The sequence below is a fragment of the Pinus tabuliformis genome, chromosome X (assembly GCF_031772625.1).
Source record: "Pinus tabuliformis cultivar Carrire ecotype Pingquan chromosome X, CPIR1, whole genome shotgun sequence".
Classification (NCBI taxonomy): domain Eukaryota; kingdom Viridiplantae; phylum Streptophyta; class Pinopsida; order Pinales; family Pinaceae; genus Pinus; species Pinus tabuliformis.
Genome location: NC_142308.1, coordinates 552,737,252 through 552,758,395, shown reverse-complemented (window position 1 = coordinate 552,758,395; position 21,144 = coordinate 552,737,252). Strand labels below are relative to the sequence as shown.

The window sequence follows — 21,144 nt, the reverse complement described above, 5'->3', positions numbered from 1 at the left end:
TAAGCTATTAGGTGTGGCACCCTTGGAACTTCTAGGGAAGTTCTTGAAGGGCACAACCAAACTTGGCATCCTTGGAATCATTAAAAATAAATAATAATAAATAAATATAAGCAAGGAATGAAAACTAGGTAAATTTACATCAAGGGTAAATGATGATTAGAAACCAATGTAATTAAATCAAAATTAAAACTTGGAATAAGGAGGATCATAGGAAGAATTAAAATAGAGTACCTTAAAAATTGTACCCTTCCCATTTTGGAAAATACTAGGAAGATTATGTGGTTTAATTAGGAAAAAGGGGAAAGACAAACATAATGGTAAGGATAAATATTAATACTAAACTAATTTAAACCTAATTAAGAAAAGAGGAAGGTGAATTAAAATGAGAATAATAAATTAAATTTAGAGAAATGTAGAGAAGCTCCATGTGTCAACAACCAACATAAGAATATCCATCTAGGAGATAACCTGAGTTAAATTAGGGAGTAGATTGGGGATAAAATCTTGATTCATTAATTGACCTCAAGTAATGAACACAAATTAAGGAATAAAAGGGGGGAATAAAGAGACAACTAGGAGAAGAAATAGGAATCTTGTTGAGGTGAGGAAAATATTAGTTCTCAATAAAAATTTAAGTAAATAATTTTGGGAGACCCTTGATGTGAGAATGACACATGGGTGGGTGAATAATCAAGCTATTGAATTATAAAAAAAATAATTAATTATGCATGGCATGACAAGTGTCACCTTGAGGACTCCTATAAAAGAAGGGGCAAGCCATGGGAGAAGGGACTTTTGGGAACCCTATGGTTGGATGGATGAGATGATGTCAGAGCAGTGATTACGAAGCTATAGTGAGTTTAGTGAGGTAGAGGATTTTAGAGAGGACTCTTGAGCCAAGGTGTGCTCTCCTCTACCAGCTAGTGCTTTCCTCCATTGTACAACCCCATTGCAGCTCGGGGGTCCGCGGGGAAGAAGAGTACCCAAGGAGTAGGCTGGGAGGTTAACCGGTGGGTCTTCGCATTCGGATCAAGTGCGTCATCATTCAATCGCGGAGGTGACCAGCTACAAGGGAATACCAGTAACAGCAGAGCAAGTGGAGCCTCGCCCTCTGGTGAACGGTACACATGTATTTCATTACTATTGATCTTAGTTAAACATATGTAAATGTTATGATATGTTTTCCTGAAATGAGTGTCAGGAATGTGTGTGCTAAATAAATTTGAAATTTCAATGCGTTTCTTTTCTGGTTGTATTTGTTGTTAACTTTAGAAAAAAAAAAAAATTAGTCTGAATCGTGGTCCTTACACTTGGTATCGGAGCACAAGTTGAACCCTTGAGGCCTATGGGCCCATGCATGCATAACTAGTTTTGTTTGCTATGTGGGTATTTCTCTAAAATCAAATTACTCAAGTTTAAAAAAAAAAAAAAAAAAAAAATTGTGCAATTTAGGAACATTTTAAGAGCTCTATATTGTATTATGATCCAAATTCATGGACAGAAATGGAGTGGATTTATGTCACAGATCAGAAATAGAGACATCAAGCATTATCCATAGCAGTTCAAAACTGAAATACCAGCCCAGTTTAGTTGACACATCTTACAATATGCTAGGATTTGCACTGATTTCAACAATAGACATATGTGACTGGACCCTGGTTTACTTAAAAGCCTCTTCAAAAAAAAAAATGGTAATTTTACCAAGCTAATTACACAAAACTGTTCCTATTGATATGCGACTCGACTCTGCTTCTACATTGTTTGAAATGGTCTGGCATTCTCTAATATTTTTTATTTGGGCATGAATAAGTCAAATGTAGTTTGTCGCGAGTTAAACGGATGGATCTCCGTCACAGTCTACGTGTCGATTTCTTCTGCAATAATCGCAGAGATTCATATATAGATTATTGTATTGTGAATGGTAAAGAAGTTTCCACGGACTAGGGTTGTTCTTGATCACTTAGAATTGAAAGCTGGGGTGTGTTTAGTTCGGGATCATGCCAACCAGGGTCATGCCAACCTGTGAACGTTATTAGAATCTCAACTTGCCGAATCTTAACTTGTTAATAACATAGGTTCCATTCCCGATAAAAAAATATAACGGCGAACCAAATGTCTCCATCAAATTCTGAGAGTCAATATCTTGTTTGAAATTCGATACCTAGGTGGCGTAAGGTCTTGAAACTCCTGTCTAACCATGTGTCGAAATTACAATGTCGTGACTGGAGTACTGCCTCTTCTGTCATTACTGTTTTACCTCTATGGAAAACTAGAAACACACTGAAATTCAATGATCGGCGTTGGCAGCTCTTGATAAGATGATTTTACAGTAATAAAACAAAAAACTACAAATCAGATTTCGATAGATGCATGACAACGGTTCACTATTTTGGATTTTTCTGTCTGCAGGAATAATACGATGCCACAGAGAATTCAGAGTATATGAGCTTCTCCAATGAAGGCGAGCATGAGTTAATGTATAGCTTTTAGAATCTAATGCCGCAAATTTTCAAATGCAATGCATATCTTTCGACTGACACCTTGGTATTCTGTTTTATTGATCGACATTCTAAAAATTGCTTACCAAAAGCATTCATTCAGTAGAATATGATCAGTTATTTTGTGATATAGTGGAGTACCTGGAAAAATGAAGGTACTGCTTTTCACTATTTGGCATGCATGCTCCACACTTTTTCGAGTTTCAACAAACAGCTTTTCGGTTGGATACAGAGCAGCAGTTTCCCACAATATAATATCTGGATTTAACTGTATCAGGATCATAATAAAGGAATGCTTTATAAGGCTATAAATGATCATGGACACTGTTCTTCTGTTCAAGCTTCACTGCAGAATTACTTGAAAACCACATTTTGAGAAATATCATTCTCAAAGATGAGCTTTGCAATGTCCTTTCCTCCTCTAGAAATGCAAACAATACCATGATCTCAACAAATAGCCCTCACCTGCTCAGGGATCCAAACTCCTGGATTCACAAAAGATTCAAGTAGATCTGCCCCACAAAGTAGCATGACTCTTAAAGAATCTGTATTCATAAGCCCACTAGCATGCAAGGAAGACTCCACTCTCCTAAGAACTACCAAAGTCCGTTGGTAACTGCTTTGCTTTGCCTCCCATGGGTCCACCATTATAAATGATGAATCTTCAGATGCAAGCTGACATAAATTAATTCTATGCTCCGCAGATGCCAGGCCCTTTTTGCCATATGCATCATTGACAGGGGATATGTAACCCCCAAGAACCACATATCCATCTGATAGCAATTGATACCTAGCCAGTTCAAACATGCGCAAGTGCATATAAGTTGGTGGATTGAAACTTCCTGGTAATAGAAGAACCACTTGCATTCGTTTTTGTTCCAAAGGATCTGTTGTGCATTTTGTAGTCAGCTGACGAGAAAGTTTTTCCAATGGCAGAGGAACATCCATAAAACCTGAAGTTGCTGCAGCAGTCCCACAACAGTCAGAATTGTCAGATGTTGATTTGAGAAACTTCCACTTCCTCTGACTTGAAGACAACAAAACTTGCCTACTGGGCCACATACCTAAATGAAAAATCTGTTTGAATTAGGAAGAGGACATCAATTGAAAGCGAATAATGTAACAAATGTCAATGCATCTAATAAACATGACAAGATTCAGTTTAATAATACTGTTGGATAATTACATTGTGGAAACGTGGTTGCCGAACAAGCATGTAGTTATGTTTGAATGTTGGTGCTTCTAGCTTAAATTCAAAATCAACAGTACAAGGTCTAAGTAATCAAATAATCATGTAGTTACGTTCGAGCCTTGAGTTTTCAAACTGAAATTCAGAACCAATTGTGCAAGGTCAAAGTAGTCAAATTCTAAGGCTATCCACAGGTCAAACTCAAAATCGAGTAAGCTATTTGCAGGCAATTCAATTGAGGTAGGTCGTCCAGATACATTTCCATGAACGGGTGGGTGCCCCAGTTCGACCCCTGAGGCTTTTCCCCGCTCAAATTCAGATCAATTGCACACGGTCAAAGAAGCCAATGGCTATCAATAGGCAATTCAATTGATATAGTTCAGATACATTTCCTGGATCAGTAGATTTTTTTTTTTAACACATCGTTGCACAGCCGATGAAAATTTCTCGCAAACCATATCTTTGAAGTTTGAAGTTACTCTATAGCTGCATTCCTTTGTTGTTGCGAATGTTGGCAGGTCTCCCACCACAGGGGAGCATGCTACAGACAGTTTAAGGCACACAAAGGTAATTTTTGCACATCATTATATTCTTTGGCTGAAATAAACCTCAAGCTGCCTTTAACCAATTATTCAGTTTTTCTTCCTATACTTTCCCTCAAATTGCTGAATTTTGAGCTTTGCCTCATTGTAAACAGACTTAGCCACACTTGTTTGGAAGGAGTCTTTCAAACCAAGTCACATGCCCCTGCTACGGCTTTGAGACTTCCTTCCGTCCAAGTGAGTTTTACTTCTGGAGATACATTTTCTTCCTTAATTGGAGGCGTCTTCTTAACTCTTTTGTTCCAGTATTTTTGCGGCCAGAAGGACAAGAAGAAATACAATGTATTCACTAAAGAGTGACCGAGACAAAATCATTACAGATTAGAGCCTTGCACTCTGGCACCACCAGCAATATCCACCTGCTCTGCTTAGGCCTGTGTCCTCCTGACTACAGCCATTTCCTCCTCTGCCTAATCTACTTGTCTACCCCTACCAGTAAACTAGCTAACCAAAAGTAAACACCCAGTTGTTTTGTTCGAATCGGATTTTGATGATTCATTATGTCAAGGTGTCTTCTGTTCCATCATGGCTGAAACAACAAGATCATTAAATGTTAGCATTTATAATCTGGCCTTAGCAGTTATAGTCGTTTCATGACTTCAGAAATTGCTAAATGTTCCCAAATGTCAGCCAGAATAACCAAAAGTTTGTGCATACGCACCAGCAGTAAAATGAGCTGGGTTATATGATGATTTTGTTCATGAAGTATCACACAATAATTGTTCAAATATGTTACAGCTTCAATGATAAAAAAAAAAAAAAAAAAAATTCAACTGACGTATCACTCGGTCCAATCAATTGTGTATTCACAGGTTTATCTTAAATAGTTTCGAAATATAAAAGAACGTTATCGAACCTCAAGGCAATAATATTAGATTTAGTATTTATTATTGTTATTTATTTATTACTTATTATGGTATTTTTTATATATATTTTTAATATAAAAGAACGTTATCCAATAATATTAGATTTGGTATTTATTATTGTGATTTATTAGTTATTATGGTATTTTTTTTAATATTAAATTTGGTATTTATTATTGTGATTTATTTATTAGTTATTATGGTATTTTTTTTAAGTGATTGATTTGTTGTTTTGATAAATACTTGTTATAATCTATAAATAAGGATTTAGAGAAAGTATTAGTTACTCTGGTATTATCAAAGATATTATAAACATATAAAGACACTGAAAATGGGTGTCTTTTATAAAAGCAAATAAAAATATGACGTGGGTTTAATATATTTAAAAGGAATGTTGAAATTTATCCGGTTTATTAAAGAATTTTAGTATGTGTATGTAAATTATTTGAAGAGCATATAGTTAATTTAAGATTGACTTTTGTTACATGAAAATGATAGATTTAAAATTGGCTTTTGTTAAATAAAAAGGATTCATGTTTATTTGGCAAGAGATTTATCAATAAATAGTGGTGAAACTAGTAAGACACATAGCAATGCTTCAACATAAAAATAAAAATTATGAAAAGTTATGAAAGGAAATATGTTATTTAAAGCATCTAGCGTAATGAATTATTTAGTTGCAATGTATACTTTGTTATAGATTTTTACTTATTAATTATGTGTATCTACCAAGTGAGCTTATAATGAGAACCACTTATTAGCATGGCTTATAAAGGCATTAACATATGGTGCAAGCCAAGTGTTATAAATGCCCTGAAAGAGGTTTTTAAAGAAATTAGAACAATGAAATTAAAGTCATACTTTAAATTTAAATATTTTGGTCCACAAGACATAGAGTAGTCAGTTATAAAGGTTAAGATTATTGTTAAGAAATTCCTTGTGTGAGAGGGAATATGTTCCAAGTGCAGACAAACCATTGTGAAATTTCTCATCAAATATTATGGAATTTTCTTATAAAATGTATTTGTCGTGAACATTATTTTTGTAATCTCACCTTTTGTGAAAAAAAATCCTATTGCAAGAGTTCCAAACCCCGAATGAAGACATCCCAATGAAGCAAAAACATTACAAGATATGTTAAGACATATTTTACTAAAATGTGAAGTATTCATACTGAAATTAGAAAACAAAATCATATGACTACTTGTACATTAAGGGAATTATGCCTACCATGAATCTGAGTCCTAACAGTGATGAAATGTTGGAATGACAAGAGTAGCCTACTGAGAAACTCTTGTGTTAGCCAAAGTCGTGCAAATTCTATACTTCTCTCAAACTTGTGTAGTACATCAGTTTCTAGAAATTATTTGCATATATCAGCGTCTAGAAATCTTGATTATAGTATTATAAAATACATACTTACAAATTTGTTGTATACCTCATCCAATATCAATATCAGGTTCTCGAAATCCTCTTGTATACCTTGTCCAATATCAATATCAATGTCTCGAAATCCTCATTATCAATATCAGTTTCGACATCACTTTCTGGAAATCTTGATTTTAATTTTATAAAATACAGGATCACAAATTCTTGGATGCTTCAATCAATATCAACATCAATGTTTAGATGCCTCGATCAATATCAGCATCCACTTTCCTTTTTGTAGGTTCTCCCATCCATTCAATGAATGAGTATATAGAGGAAAACAATTTGTCTATCTGTTTTTCATTTTTCCATGCTACGCCTTGAAAATTTTTCCCACTCCATTTGATATAGGGAAAAATAGTTCATAAATTTTTCCCAAAATTTTCCATTTATTCGGTGTATCTTTGCACCTTTAGGAGCAATTGCTAGTTTGCATATGATTAGGAAGTAGGGTAGCTGGGTTTGAAGGGATGAAGGTTTGGACTACTCATTCATTGCAAGTGATGATTATGCTCTATGTAGTTAACATCTTTTTTTTATCTCTAGATAGTGTGTACCATTAGGTATCCACTAGAAAGGAGTGGTATGTATTTATTTTTAAAGTGCTAATGGTAGTTGTACAACATTGAACTTTCAGAACATGGATCATGAAGGTAAGTCAAGTCTCTAAGAAGGTGTAGTAGGCATTGTTAGGTCCCCCTAGCAAGCAGTGGCATATGTTTATTTTCAAAGTACTGATTGTAGTTCCTAACAAAATTGAAGATTTAGAACATGGTAAACAAAGGTGGATTACGTCATAGGTGAAATATCAAACCATAATTAACACAATTATTATTGACCATTACAAATATTGAAGTCCAAGCTTAAGGTGGGTAGTTCCTCCTATGAAAAAAGGCATAGGCATCCCCTATGAATTTGAGTTAATACAAAATTATTGCTATCTTAATTGCGTGATTGAATGAATAAAACTAGAGAGATTTCTCCTAAATTAGTCAATTTGTCATTTGAAGGAAGGTGGGTGGTATTAATTGTTGCTTTAATTAGTTGTGATTTTGATTATGATGATTTTGTTGGAAAAGTTTATATATGACACTTCCTTTAACTATTAATTTTAATAATATCTATAATGTATGTTTTGTACATTTATACAAAAAGTGGGTTGCAATGTTCCCCAGATATAGTCCTTCAGTTTTAACGGAATTCGTGTCATAGATACCTTGGGAAAATTTTAACCTGCCCACCAGAAGGTTGGCAAGAGTTTCAGGAAGGGTTCCTAAGATTATGTGTCGCCGTTTCTCCTTTATGTTTTAAGGACTTTGGGACGAAGTCCATTGTTAAGAGGGGGTGTATGTAGTGCCCACTCTAGTTTCCTGACCCTAATACGACATTATCTTAGACACTTTATTCTTCGAGGACCTTAGATTGAGGATCTGGACCCTTGACACTATTATTAGCGATTGAGATATTCATGGTTGTGATGTTTATGAATGCTTTCCATTGATATTATGGTAGCATGAATGGTTATGTATCTTATCTATCAGTATTCTGATGATTGCAATATTAAATAGTTAAGTTGGTCTCTATTTGAAATTATGATGAGGGTAGTAAAGAATATGTATGTGCTCTACTAAAAGCATAATGAGGATAAATTTTATGGATAGGTATATTTCTACAATGTTACGATGTTGATAGCTTAATGAATATGTATGTTTCCATTGATGATTATTGATGATATCCATGAGGGATGTGTCCCCTATGTTACCTACTTCCTTTAGATCAGACTTACAATGGACAATGATGTGAATGACCAAGAATTTTTAATGATGCTATTATGATAATTGACTAACATTGAGAAACCTTGTTATTGATGATTATTGAGTATGGCAAGAAACCATCAGAGGCACTCGCATATGACATGTCGATGACACCTGGTTTGATGAAAATTTATATTATTTTATCTTTGAAAGTATAAGTCGATCTTGGAATCTGCCATATATGTGTAACTATATTCTGATGATATATTAGTGGTTGCAGGCACAGATTAGTTTCTTGATCAAATGACTCACATATGGGTGATGGGGTTGTACAAGTGGATGGAACTACATGGGAGGGGTGGGACAGAGTCCCTGATCCCACCCACTAGCACTCCCGCCGTGACTTGGGCTGGAAGGGATGAAACACCTTCGCCTTGAAGATCACGATGCCATGAGGGCAGGTCCCAAAGTTGGGTCGCTCATGAGGACTTTACCGGGGGGCGCGCATCAAGGCAGATTCCTTGATCCCCGACACCATTAGTCTCACTATAGCAGGCAACATAGGAGATGATAGTAGTCTATGACGTTGCACTATACTTTCCCCTCGTAGTCACTGGATGCTTGAAGGGCAAGTGGTGTGGCACCCTTGGAACTTCAGGGGAATTTCTTGAAGGGCACGACCAGCTTGGCACCCTTGGCATCACAAATAAACTAGTAGGTGTGGCACCCTTGGAACTTCTAGGGGAGTTCTTGAAGGGCACAACCAAACTGGTACCCTTGGCATCACAAATAAACTAGTAGGTGTGGCACCCTTGGAACTTCTAGGGGAGTTCTTGAAGGGCACAACCAAACTGACACCCTTGGCATCACAAATAAACTAGTAGGTGTGGCACCCTTGGAACTTCTAGGGAAGTTCTTGAAGGGCACAACCAAACTGGCACCCTTGACATCACAAATAAGCTATTAGGTGTGGCACCCTTGGAACTTCTAGGGAAGTTCTTGAAGGGCACAACCAAACTTGGCATCCTTGGAATCATTAAAAATAAATAATAATAAATAAATATAAGCAAGGAATGAAAACTAGGTAAATTTACATCAAGGGTAAATGATGATTAGAAACCAATGTAATTAAATCAAAATTAAAACTTGGAATAAGGAGGATCATAGGAAGAATTAAAATAGAGTACCTTAAAAATTGTACCCTTCCCATTTTGGAAAATACTAGGAAGATTATGTGGTTTAATTAGGAAAAAGGGGAAAGACAAACATAATGGTAAGGATAAAGATTAATCCTAAACAAATTTAAACCTAATTAAGAAAAGAGGAAGGTGAATTAAAATGAGAATAATAAATTAAATTTAGAGAAATGTAGAGAAGCTCCATGTGTCAACAACCAACATAAGAATATCCAACTAGGAGATAACCTGAGTTAAATTAGGGAGTAGATTGGGGATAAAATCTTGACTCATTAATTGACCTCAAGTAATGAACACAAATTAAGGAATAAAAGGGGGGAATAAAGAGACAACTAGGAGAAGAAATAGGAATCTTGTTGAGGTGAGAAAAATATTAGTTCTCAATAAAAATTTAAGTAAATAATTTTGGGAGACCCTTGATGTGAGAATGACACATGGGTGGGTGAATAATCAAGCTATTGAATTATAAAAAAAATAATTAATTATGCATGGCATGACAAGTGTCACCTTGAGGACTCCTATAAAAGAAGGGGCAAGCCATGGGAGAAGGGACTTTTGGGAACCCTATGGTTGGATGGATGAGATGATGTCAGAGCAGTGATTACGAAGCTATAGTGAGTTTGGTGAGGTAGAGGATTTTAGAGAGGGGACTCTTGAGCCAAGGTGTGCTCTCCTCTACCAGCTAGTGCTTTCCTCCATTGTACAACCCCATTGCAGCTCGGGGGTCCGCGGGGAAGAAGAGTACCCAAGGAGTAGGCTGGGAGGTTAACCGGTGGGTCTTCGCATTCGGATCAAGTGCGTCATCATTCAATCGCGGAGGTGACCGGCTACAAGGGAATACCAGTAACAGTAGAGCAAGCGGAGCCTTGCTTTCTGGTGAACGGTACACATGTATTTCATTACCATTGATCTTAGTTAAACATATGTAAATGTTATGATATGTTTTCCTGAAATGAGTGTCAGGAATGTGTGTGCTAAATAAATTTGAAATTTCAATGCGTTTCTTTTTTGGTTGTATTTGCTGTTAACTTTAGAAAAAAAAAATTAGTCTGAATCGTGGTCCTTACAATTCTTATGTTCTTGTTAACTTTCTTATGTTCTTGTTTTATCTTAGTTCATCAAGAAATTACGAAAACCATAACATGAATATCACAGACACCAGATGTAGGCAGACAGTCATGGGAAAACCCCTATCTAGGGTTAAAACCAGTGAATAACTCTTCCTTTAATAGTTTCACGAGATGACCCAAGACTCCTTGACCTAGACACAGATTTCCTCTAATCACCAAGTCAACCCTTCCCTTCTACAAATGATAACCTTCCAGCAACAACTTTGACCTTGATGTAGCAACATATCTTCAACCCAGCAGAAACTTTGACCTAATAGTAGCAGTAAAAACTTCGACCTCTCCAGCAAAACTTCAACCCAGCAGTAGAAATTCGACCCAACAGTAGAACTTTGACCTGCAGTGGAACTTTGACCCATCAACACTTAAAACTTCCAGTAAATAGCCAAGTAAATCCACACGAGTGAGAGAGACAACCCAAAAGAATGATTTTCTTTTGTAACAAATCTCCTTCAGCTTCTTCTGCAATTTCATATTCTTCTGCCTCTTTCTCTTGGATATCAAACTTGTGTGAGAGTCTCCTCTAAATGAATTAAACTTCTTGTATATATACCCTTTTCTGGAGGTTGAATTACCCTCATGTAGGTCAACTTGATCAGGTAAGGGCTGACTTGGTGTGGAGGTGACAAATTACATATTTTACTCAATAATAATTCTTTTTACATGATTCAAAATTCTAAGAAGAGTCTCATTAAATGGAAAATGACTTTAATGACTCAATATAAAACCTAGAAGTCCTCAATGGGGACTTTGACCTAAAACATGATGACCCAAGCATGAAACCCATGCTTTAATAAGTCATAATAATAATGATAATAATAATTTCTCTTTCTTTATTTTGATAACTACATTTCATTATGACTCAAATGCAATTTTGAAAGCCGGACCTAGTTACATTCTTCAATACCAGCTTCTTGTAGTCACTATTGTTTTGGGAAAAAAAAAAATCAAGGCCTACCACATTGTATATGGAGTCCCTTTCCAATGGAGATTCGGGACAATATGGTCTCAAACTCTGTAAGGACCACGATTCAGACTAATTACATTTTTTTTTTATTTTTTTTAACAGCAAATACAACCAGAAAAGAAACGAATTGAAATTTCCGAAATATTTAGCACACACATTCCTGACACTCATTTCAAGAAAACATATCATAACATTTACATATGTTAAACTAAGATCAATAGTAATGAAATACATGTGTACCGTTCACCAGAAGGCGAGACTCTGCTTGCTCTGTTGTTGCTGGTATTCCCTTGTAGCTGGTCACCTCCGCGAGTGAATGATGACGCACTTGATCCGAATGCGAAGACTCACCGGTTAACCTCCCAGCCTACTCCTTGGGTACTCTCTTCCTCGCGGACCCCCGAGCTGCAATGGGGTTGTACAATGGAGACAAGCACTAGCTAGTAGAGGAGAGCACACCTTGGCTCAAGAGTCCCCTCTCTAAATCCTCTACCTCACCAAACTCACTATAGCTTCGTAATCACTGCTCTCACAACATCTCATCCATCCAATAATAGGGTTCCCAAAAAGTCCCTTCTTCCATAGCTTGCCCCTTCTTTTATAGGAGTCCTCATAGGTGACACTTGTCATGTCATGCATAATTAATTATTTTTTTTTATAATTCAATAGCTTGATTATTCACCCACCCATGTGTCATTCTCACATCAAGGGTCTCTCAAAATTATTTACTTAATTTTTTATTTAAAACTAATATTTTCCTCACCTCAACAAGATTCCTATTTCTTCTCCTAGTTGTCTCTTTATTCCCTCCTTTTATTCCTTAATTTGTGTTCATTACTTGAAGTCAATTAATGAGTCAAGATTTTATCCCCAATCTACTCCCTAATTTAACTCAGGTTATCTCCTAGATGGATATTCTTATGTTGGTTGTTGACACATGGAGCTTCTCTACATTTCTCTAAATTTAATTTATTATTCTCATTTTAATTCACCTTCCCCTTTTCTTAATTAGGTTTAAATTAGTTTAGGATTAATCTTTATCCTTACCATTATGTTTGTCTTTCCCCTTTTTCCTAATTAAACCACATAATCTTCCTAGTATTTTCAAAAATGGGAAGGGTAGAGTTTTTAAGGTACTCTATTTTAATTCTTCCTATGATCCTCCTTATTCCAAGTTTTATTTTGATTTAATTACATTGGTTTCTAATCATCATTTACCCTTGATGTAAATTTACCTAGTTTTCATTCCTTGCTTATATTTATTTATTATTATTTATTTTTAATGATTCCAAGGATGCGAAGTTTGGTTGTGCCCTTCAAGAACTTCCCTAGAAGTTCCAAGGGTGCCACACCTAATAGCTTATTTGTGATGTCAAGGGTGCCAGTTTGGTTGTGCCCTTCAAGAACTTCCCTAGAAGTTCCAAGGGTGCCACACCTAATAGTTTATTTGTGATGTCAAGGGTGCCAGTTTGGTTGTGCCCTTCAAGAACTTCCCTAGAAGTTCCAAGGGTGCCACACCTAATAGTTTATTTGTGATGCCAAGGGTGCCAAGTTGGTCGTTCCCTTCAAGAAATTCCCCTGAAGTTCCAAGGGTGCCACACCACTTGCCCTTCAAGCATCCAATGATGACGAGGGGAAAATATAGTGCAACGTCATAGACCACTATCATCTCTTATGTTGCCTGCTATAGTGAGACTAATGGTGTCGAGGATCAAGGAATCCGCCTTGATGCACGCCCCCAGTAAAGTCCTCATGAGCGACCCAACTTTGGAACCTGCCCTCATGGCATCGTGATCTTCAAGGCGAAGGTGCTTCAACCCTTCCAGCCCAAGTCACGGCGGGAGTGCTAGTGGGTGGGATCAGGGACTCTGTCCCACCCCTCCCATGTAGTTCCATCCACTTGTACAACCCCATCACCCATATGTGAGTCATTCGGTCAAGCAACTAATCTGTGCCTGCAACCATTAATATATCATCAGAATATAGTTAAACATATATGGCAGATTCTAAGATCGACTTAGACTTTCAAAGATAAAATAATATGAATTTTCGTCAAACCAGGTGTCATCAACTCATCATATGCGAGTGCCTCTGATGGTTCCCTGCCATACTCAATAATCATCAGTAACACGGTTTCTCAATGTTAGTCAATTATCATAATAGCATCATTAACAATTCCTAGTCATTCACATCATTGTCCATTGTAAGTCTGAACTATAGGGGACACATCCCTCATCGCTATCATCAATAATCATCAATGGAGACATACATATTCATTAAGCTATCAACATCGTAACATCGTAGAAATATACCTATCCATAAAATTTGTCCTCATTATGCTTTTAGAGAGCGCATACATATTCTTTACTACCCTCATCATAATTTCAAACAGAGACCAACTTAACTATTAATATTGCAATCATCAGAATACTGATAGATAAGATACATAACCATTCATGCTACCATAATATCAATGGAAAGCATTCATAAACATCACAACCATGAATATCTCAATCGCTAATAATAGTGTCATGGGTCCAGATCCTCAATCTGAGGTCCTCGAAGAATAGAGTGTCTAAGATAATGTCGTATCAGGGTCAGGAAACTAGAGTGGGCACTACATACACCCCCTCTTAACAATGGACTTCGTCCCGAAGTCCTTAGGACATAAAGGAGAAAAGGCGACACCTAATCTCAGGAACCCTTCCTGAAACTCCTGCCAACCTTCTGGTGGGAAAGTTAAAATTTTCCCATGGTATCTATAACACGAATTACGTTATAACTGAAGGACTATATCTGGGGAACATTGCAACCCACTTTTTGTATAAATGTACAGAACATACATTATAGATATTATTAAAATTAATAGTTAAAGGAAGCGTCATACATAAACTTTTCCAACAAAATCATCATAATCAAAATCACAACTAATTAAAGCAACAATTAATAACACCCACCTTCCTTCAATTTGCAAATTGACTAATTTAGGAGAAATCTCTCTAGTTTTATTCATTCAATCAAGCAATTAAGATAGCAATAATTTTGTATTAACTCAAATTCATAGGGGATGCCTATGCCTTTTTCATAGGAGGAACTACCCACCTTAAGCTTGGACTTCAATATTTGTAATGGTCAATAATAATTGTGTTAATTATTGTTTGATATTTCACCTATGATGTAATCCACCTTTGTTTACCATGTTCTAAATCTTCAATTTTGTTAGGAACTACAATCAGTACTTTGAAAATAACATATGCCACTGCTTGCTAGGGGGACCTAACAATGCCTACTACACCTTCTTAGAGACTTGATTTACCTTCATGATCCATGTTCTGAAAGTTCAATGTTGTACGACTACCATTAGCACTTAAAATAAATACATACCACTCCTTTCTCGTGGATACCTAATGGTACACACTATCTAGAGATAAAAAAATGTTAACTACATAGAACGTAATCATCACTTGCAATGAATGCGTAGTCCAAACCTTCATCCCTTCAAACCCAGCTACCCTACTTCCTAATCATATGCAAACTAGCAATTGCTCCTAAAGGTGCAAAGATACACCGAAGGAATGGAAAATTTGGAAAAAAATTTGAACTATTTTTCCCTATATCAAATGGAGTGGGAAAAATTTTCAAGGCGTAGCATGGAAAAATGAAAAACAGATAGACAAATTGTTTTCCTCTATATACTCATTCATTGAATGGATGGGAGAACCTACAAAAAGGAAAGTGGATGCTGATATTGATCGAGACATCTAAACATTGATGCTGATATTGATTGAAGCATCCAAGAATTTGTGATCCTGCATTTTATAAAATTAAAATCAAGATTTCCAGAAAGTGATGTCGAAACTGATATTGATAATGAGGATTTCGAGACATTGATATTGATATTGGACAAGGTATACAAGAGGATTTCGAGAACCTGATATTGATATTGGATGAGGTATACAACAAATTTGTAAGTATGTATTTTATAATACTATAATCAAGATTTCTAGACGCTGATATATGCAAGTAATTTCTAGAAACTGATGTACTACACAAGTTTGAGAGAAGTATAGAATTTGCACGACTTTGGCTAACACAAGAGTTTCTCAGTAGGGTACTCTTGTCATTCCAACATTTCATCACTGTTAGGACTCAGTTTCATGGTAGGCATAATTCCCTTAATGTACAAGTAGTCATATGATTTTGTTTTCTAATTTCAGTATGAATACTTCACATTTTAGTAAAATATGTCTTAACATATCTTGTAATGTTTTTGCTTCATTGGGATGTCTTCATTCGGGGTTTGGAACTCTTGCAATAGGATTTTTTTTTCACAAAAGGTGAGATTACAAAAATAATGTTCACGACAAATACATTTTATAAGAAAATTCCATAATATACAATGGTTTGTCTGCACTTGGAACATATTCCCTCTCACACAAGGAATTTCTTAACAATAATCTTAACCTTTATAACTGACTACTCTACGTCTTGTGGACCAAAATATTTAAATTTAAAGTATGACTTTAATTTCATTGTTCTCATTTCTTTAAAAACCTCTTTCAGGGCATTTATAACACTTGGCTTGCACCATATGTTAATGCCTTTATAAGCCATGCTAATAAGTGGTTCTCATTATAAGCTCACTTGGTAGATACACATAATTAATAAGTAAAAATCTATAACAAAGTACACATTGCAACTAAATAATTCATTACACTAGATGCTTTAAATAACATATTTCCTTTCATAACTTCTCATAATTTTTATTTTTTATGTTGAAGCATTGCTATGTGTCTTACTAGTTTCACCACTATTTATTTATAAATCTCTTGCCAAATAAACATGAATCCTTTTATTTAACAAAAGCCAATTTTAAATCTATCATTTTCATGTAACAGAAGTCAATCTTAAATTAACTATATGCTCTTCAAATAAATTTACATACACATACTAAAATTCTTTAATAAACCGGATAAATTTCAACATTCCTTTTAAATATATTAAACCCATGTCATATTTTTATTTGCTTTTATAAAAGACACCCATTTTCAGTGTCTTTATATGTTTATAATATCTTTGATAATACCAGAGTAACTAATACTTTCTCTAAATCCTTATTTATAGATTATAACAAGTATTTATCAAAACATCAAATCAATCACTTAAAAAAAAAATACCATAATAACTAATAAATAAATCACAATAATAAATACCAAATTTTAATATTAAAAAAAATACCATAATAACTAATAAATCACAATAATAAATACCAAATCTAATATTATTGGATAACGTTCTTTTATATTAAAAAAAAAAAATATATATATATATATATATATATAATACCATAATAAGTAATAAATAAATAACAATAATAAATACTAAATCTAATATTATTGCCTTGAGGTTCGATAACGTTCTTTTATATTTCGAAACTATTTAAGATAAACCTGTGAATACACAATTGATTGGACCGAGTGATACGTCAGTTGGACAAGCAAGAGAGGGAGAGTGATACGTCAGTTAAATTTATTTATTTTTTTATCATTGAAGCTGTAACATATTTGAACAGTTATTGTGAGATACTTCATGAACAAAATCATCATATAACCCAGCTCATTTTACTGGTGGTGCGTATGCACAAACTTTTGGTTATTCTAGTTGACATTTGGGAACATTTAGCAATTTCTGAAGTCAGGAAACGACTATAACTGCTAAGGCCAGATTATAAATGCTAACATTTAATGATCTTGCTGTTTCAGCCATGATGGAACAGAAGACACCTTGACATAATGAATCGTCAAAATCCGATTCAAGACTCGAACGTAACTACATGATTATTTGGTTACTTAGACCTTGTACTATTGATTTTGAATTTAAGCTAGAAGCACCAACATTCAAACATAAATACATGCTTGTTCGGCAACCACGTTTCCACAATGTAAATATCCAACAGTATTATTAAACTGAATCTTGTCATGTTTATTAAATGCATTGACATTTGTTACATTATTCGCTTTCAATTGATGTCCTCTTCCTAATTCAAACAGATTTTTCATTTAGGTATGTGGCCCAGTAGGCAAGTTTTGTTGTCTTCAAGTCAGAGGAAGTGGAAGTTTCTCAAATCAACATCTGACAATTCTGACTGTTGTGGGACTGCTGCAGCAATTTCAGGTTCTATGGATGTTCCTCTGCCATTGGAAAAACTTTCTCGTCAGCTGAATACAAAATGCACAACAGATCCCTTGGAACAAAAACGAATGCAAGTGGTTCTTCTATTACCAGGCAGTTTCAATCCACCAACTTATATGCACTTGCGCATGGTTGAACTGGCTAGGGATCAATTGCTATCAGATGGATATGTGGTTCTTGGGGGTTACATATCCCCTATCAATGATGCATATGGCAAAAAGGGCCTGGCATCTGCGGAGCATAGAATTAATTTAAGTCAGCTTGCATCTGAAGATTCATCATTTATAATGGTGGACCCATGGGAGGCAAAGCAAAGCAGCTACCAACGGACTTTGGTAGTTCTTAGGAGAGTGGAGTCTTCCTTGCGTGCTAGAGGGCTTGTGAATACAGAGTCTTTAAGAGTCATGCTACCTTTAATTTTTCTAAATATTAGATTTGTACGTCTTTTCTTAAAGTTGAATTAATAATGGATTTAATTCTCCTTTATTCATTAGGAAATTCAGGACGTGTTTTGTGTGCATTGTTGTTGTCTGGAAAATTATCCTATGTATGCAAGTTTAGCCAACACCAATTTGCCTGAATTTTGGTTTCATGAAGACTATATCTCTAGTTTGAAGCTACAAAGTAGAGGAACTGCTGCTCCCAAGAATGGGGAACCCATTGCTTGGTTCCCCTTTTTTTTTTTTTTTTCAGAGCAGGGAAACTGGTACGAAATGCTCCTATTTTGACCAAGAAGACATCAGGATTCAGGAGTGTGTTGGGGGCATTTACAATCCCTCATTTTGGGTGTCACTCATGTGGTGTTCTTGGCAGTGTTCTTGAAGTGTTGCCCTCCACATGATGGAAACTTCTCAAAGCTCCTGCATACATGGGCCCAATCAGTGTGCTGAAACAGGAATGCAGATGTTCTATTTTTGTGTGCAATCACTAAGCTGACTCCCCAAGTTTCCAATTTGCCTTTAGAAACCCTAAAAGTAGTTAATAATTAAAAATTTAAACAAAAGAAAATCCTGAATCTCTTTGCATGGACGTATTAGCTGACTATAAATATTAGTTAATAATTAAAAACAAAACCAAAACCAAAAAAAAACCCCAAATCCTTATCTATGAAATATTAATTGACTATGGAAATGGTGGAAATAGCTACCCAACACTTGTATATGGACATTTTGCATATAAATGTATCTCTAAGTGCATTCTCTTGTAGGGTAGATTTATTCCATGTTTCGTACCTTGGATTACGTGGCCCTATAACCTAATGGTCTAAAAATAAAATGGTTATGGTTTAGTTTTTATAGAGCAGGCTATGGAAAAATACCATTGAGAAATTGATACAAAACAGTTCTGACTTGGAACTTGAATTGAAGTACAAGCAAGAAAATCAAGAAAGAAAGAATAGCTCAGAACCAATTGCTTAATTCACTTGGCCAAAGGGCTTGTAGTTTTACAGTGGGTCCACTTTAAACTAACTGCCAAACAGAAAAATAAACAAGAATGAACTGTGTTCAAGGGCTAAAAATATGCAACTAACTAATAATGAATGCAGCTAAGTATTTGGGAAAATGTGTCCTCAGAGGAGGGGTGTTGTGCCCTCATGTTCCATGTTTAGATTGAAAGCATTCTTGTTGTCCTTCCAAACCCTGAAATATGCCATGAACTTGAAAAGCATTGTAAGAAATAGCATACCATTTTGAGTCTTGAACTGCATAGAGAGGAGGATTTGGCCATCTGAAAATGTCAGGGATTGGAAAAATCTCAGTGATGTGGACACCAAGAGTGATGACTTGGACTGCAAAAGGGATAATTGTCATTGCATGAAACACATAAACAATGGAAGAACTGCTTGTCCTTTTAAGGGATGAAAACATGATAGTAGCTGAACCCTAGATGTGTGTATAGGAGATCATGAACTGTCAGCTGGAGCAGACTAATATAGTTGATCAATGTAAAAGAAGTCTCACGTGTTGAAAGGCTAGAGCACTGTTCTCTTGGCTTCCTGATGTGGTGTAGGAACCCTTGTGAGTCTTCATGGCAAACCGGTGGTATCAGGACACATAAAGATCCCTGAGCAGGTGAGGGCTATTTGTCGAGATCATGGTATTGTTTGCATTTCTAGAGGAGGAAAGGACATTGCAAAGCTCATCTTTGAGAGTGATATTTCTCAAATGTGGTTTTCAAGTAATTCTGCAGTGAAGCTTGAACAGAAGAACAGTGTCCATGATCATTTATAGCCTTATAAAGCATTCCTTTATTATGATCCTGATACAGTTAAATCCAGATATTATATTGTGGGAAACTACTGCTCTGTATCCAACCGAAAAGTTGTTTGTTGAAACTCGAAAAAGCGTGGAGCATGCATGCCAAATAGTGGAAAGCAGTACCTTCAGTTTTCCAGATAGTTTTGCAAAGAACTTAAAGCTTCAAGCTTTGGTCTCGTTAGATTCGAACTCTAACAATGGCTCCCAAGGCAGATAAGAAACCAGCTGAGAAGAAGCCTGTTGCAGAGAAATCTCCAGCAGCAGAAAAGAAACCCGCTCTAAAGACGGAGAAAAAGCTGCCTAAGGAAAGCGGAGACAAGAAGGGAAAGAAGAGGCATAAGAAGAACATTGAGACCTACAAGATCTATATTTTTAGGGTCTTGAAGCAGGTTCATCCTGATATCAGAATTTCCAGCAAGGCCATGGGAATCATGAACTCCTTCATTAATGATATTTTTGAGAAATTGGCGAGCGAGGCATCGAAGCTCGCCCACTACAACAAGAAGCCTACTATTACCTCTCGGGAGATTCAGACCACCGTAAGGCTTGCTCTTCCAGGGGAGCTCGCGAAGCACGCTGTTTCAGAGGGTACAAAGGCTGTTACCAAGTTTACCAGCGCTTAAATTTGGTATTTTTCTGTGAATTGAATTTATTGGTGTCTTTTGACGCCACCTATTGTATCGAATTTCAAACAAGATATTGACTCTCAGAGTTTGATGGAGACATTTGGTTCGCCGTTATATTTTTTTTTTGATCGGGAATGGAACCTATGTTATTAACAAGTTAAGATTCGGCAATTTGAGATTCTAATAACGTTCACAGGTTGGCATGACCCCGGTTGGCATGATCCCGGACTAAACACGCCCCAGCTTTCAATTCTAAGTGATCAAGAACAGCCTTAGTCCGTGGAAACTTATTTACCATTCACGATACAATAATCCATATATGAATCTCTGTGATTGTTGCAGAAGAAATCGACACGTAGACTGTGACGGAGATTCATCTGTTTAACTCGCGACAAACTACATTTGACTTATTCATGCCCAGATCAAAAATATGAGAGAATGCCA

General features: G+C 35.9%; 1 protein-coding gene and 1 pseudogene across 1 annotated transcript; one reads left to right on the top strand and one right to left on the bottom strand.

Annotated features, from left to right (window-relative positions):
* Positions 1-2,852: 2,852 nt before the first annotated feature.
* LOC149141190 (nicotinamide/nicotinic acid mononucleotide adenylyltransferase-like) lies at positions 2,853-3,446 on the bottom strand (annotated as a pseudogene).
* Positions 3,447-20,214: 16,768 nt separating this feature from the next.
* LOC149141189 (histone H2B-like) lies at positions 20,215-20,705 on the top strand. The gene has a single exon (XM_089446348.1). The coding sequence runs from the start codon at positions 20,272-20,274 to the stop codon at positions 20,695-20,697; it is 426 nt and encodes a 141-aa protein (XP_089302474.1). The 5' UTR covers positions 20,215-20,271; the 3' UTR covers positions 20,698-20,705.
* Positions 20,706-21,144: the final 439 nt, after the last annotated feature.

What these genes read in the sequence shown, in the direction of transcription:
- LOC149141189 (XM_089446348.1), top strand. Translation starts at nt 20,272, where the DNA reads ATGGCTCCCAAGGCAGATAAGAAACCAGCTGAGAAGAAGCCTGTTGCA.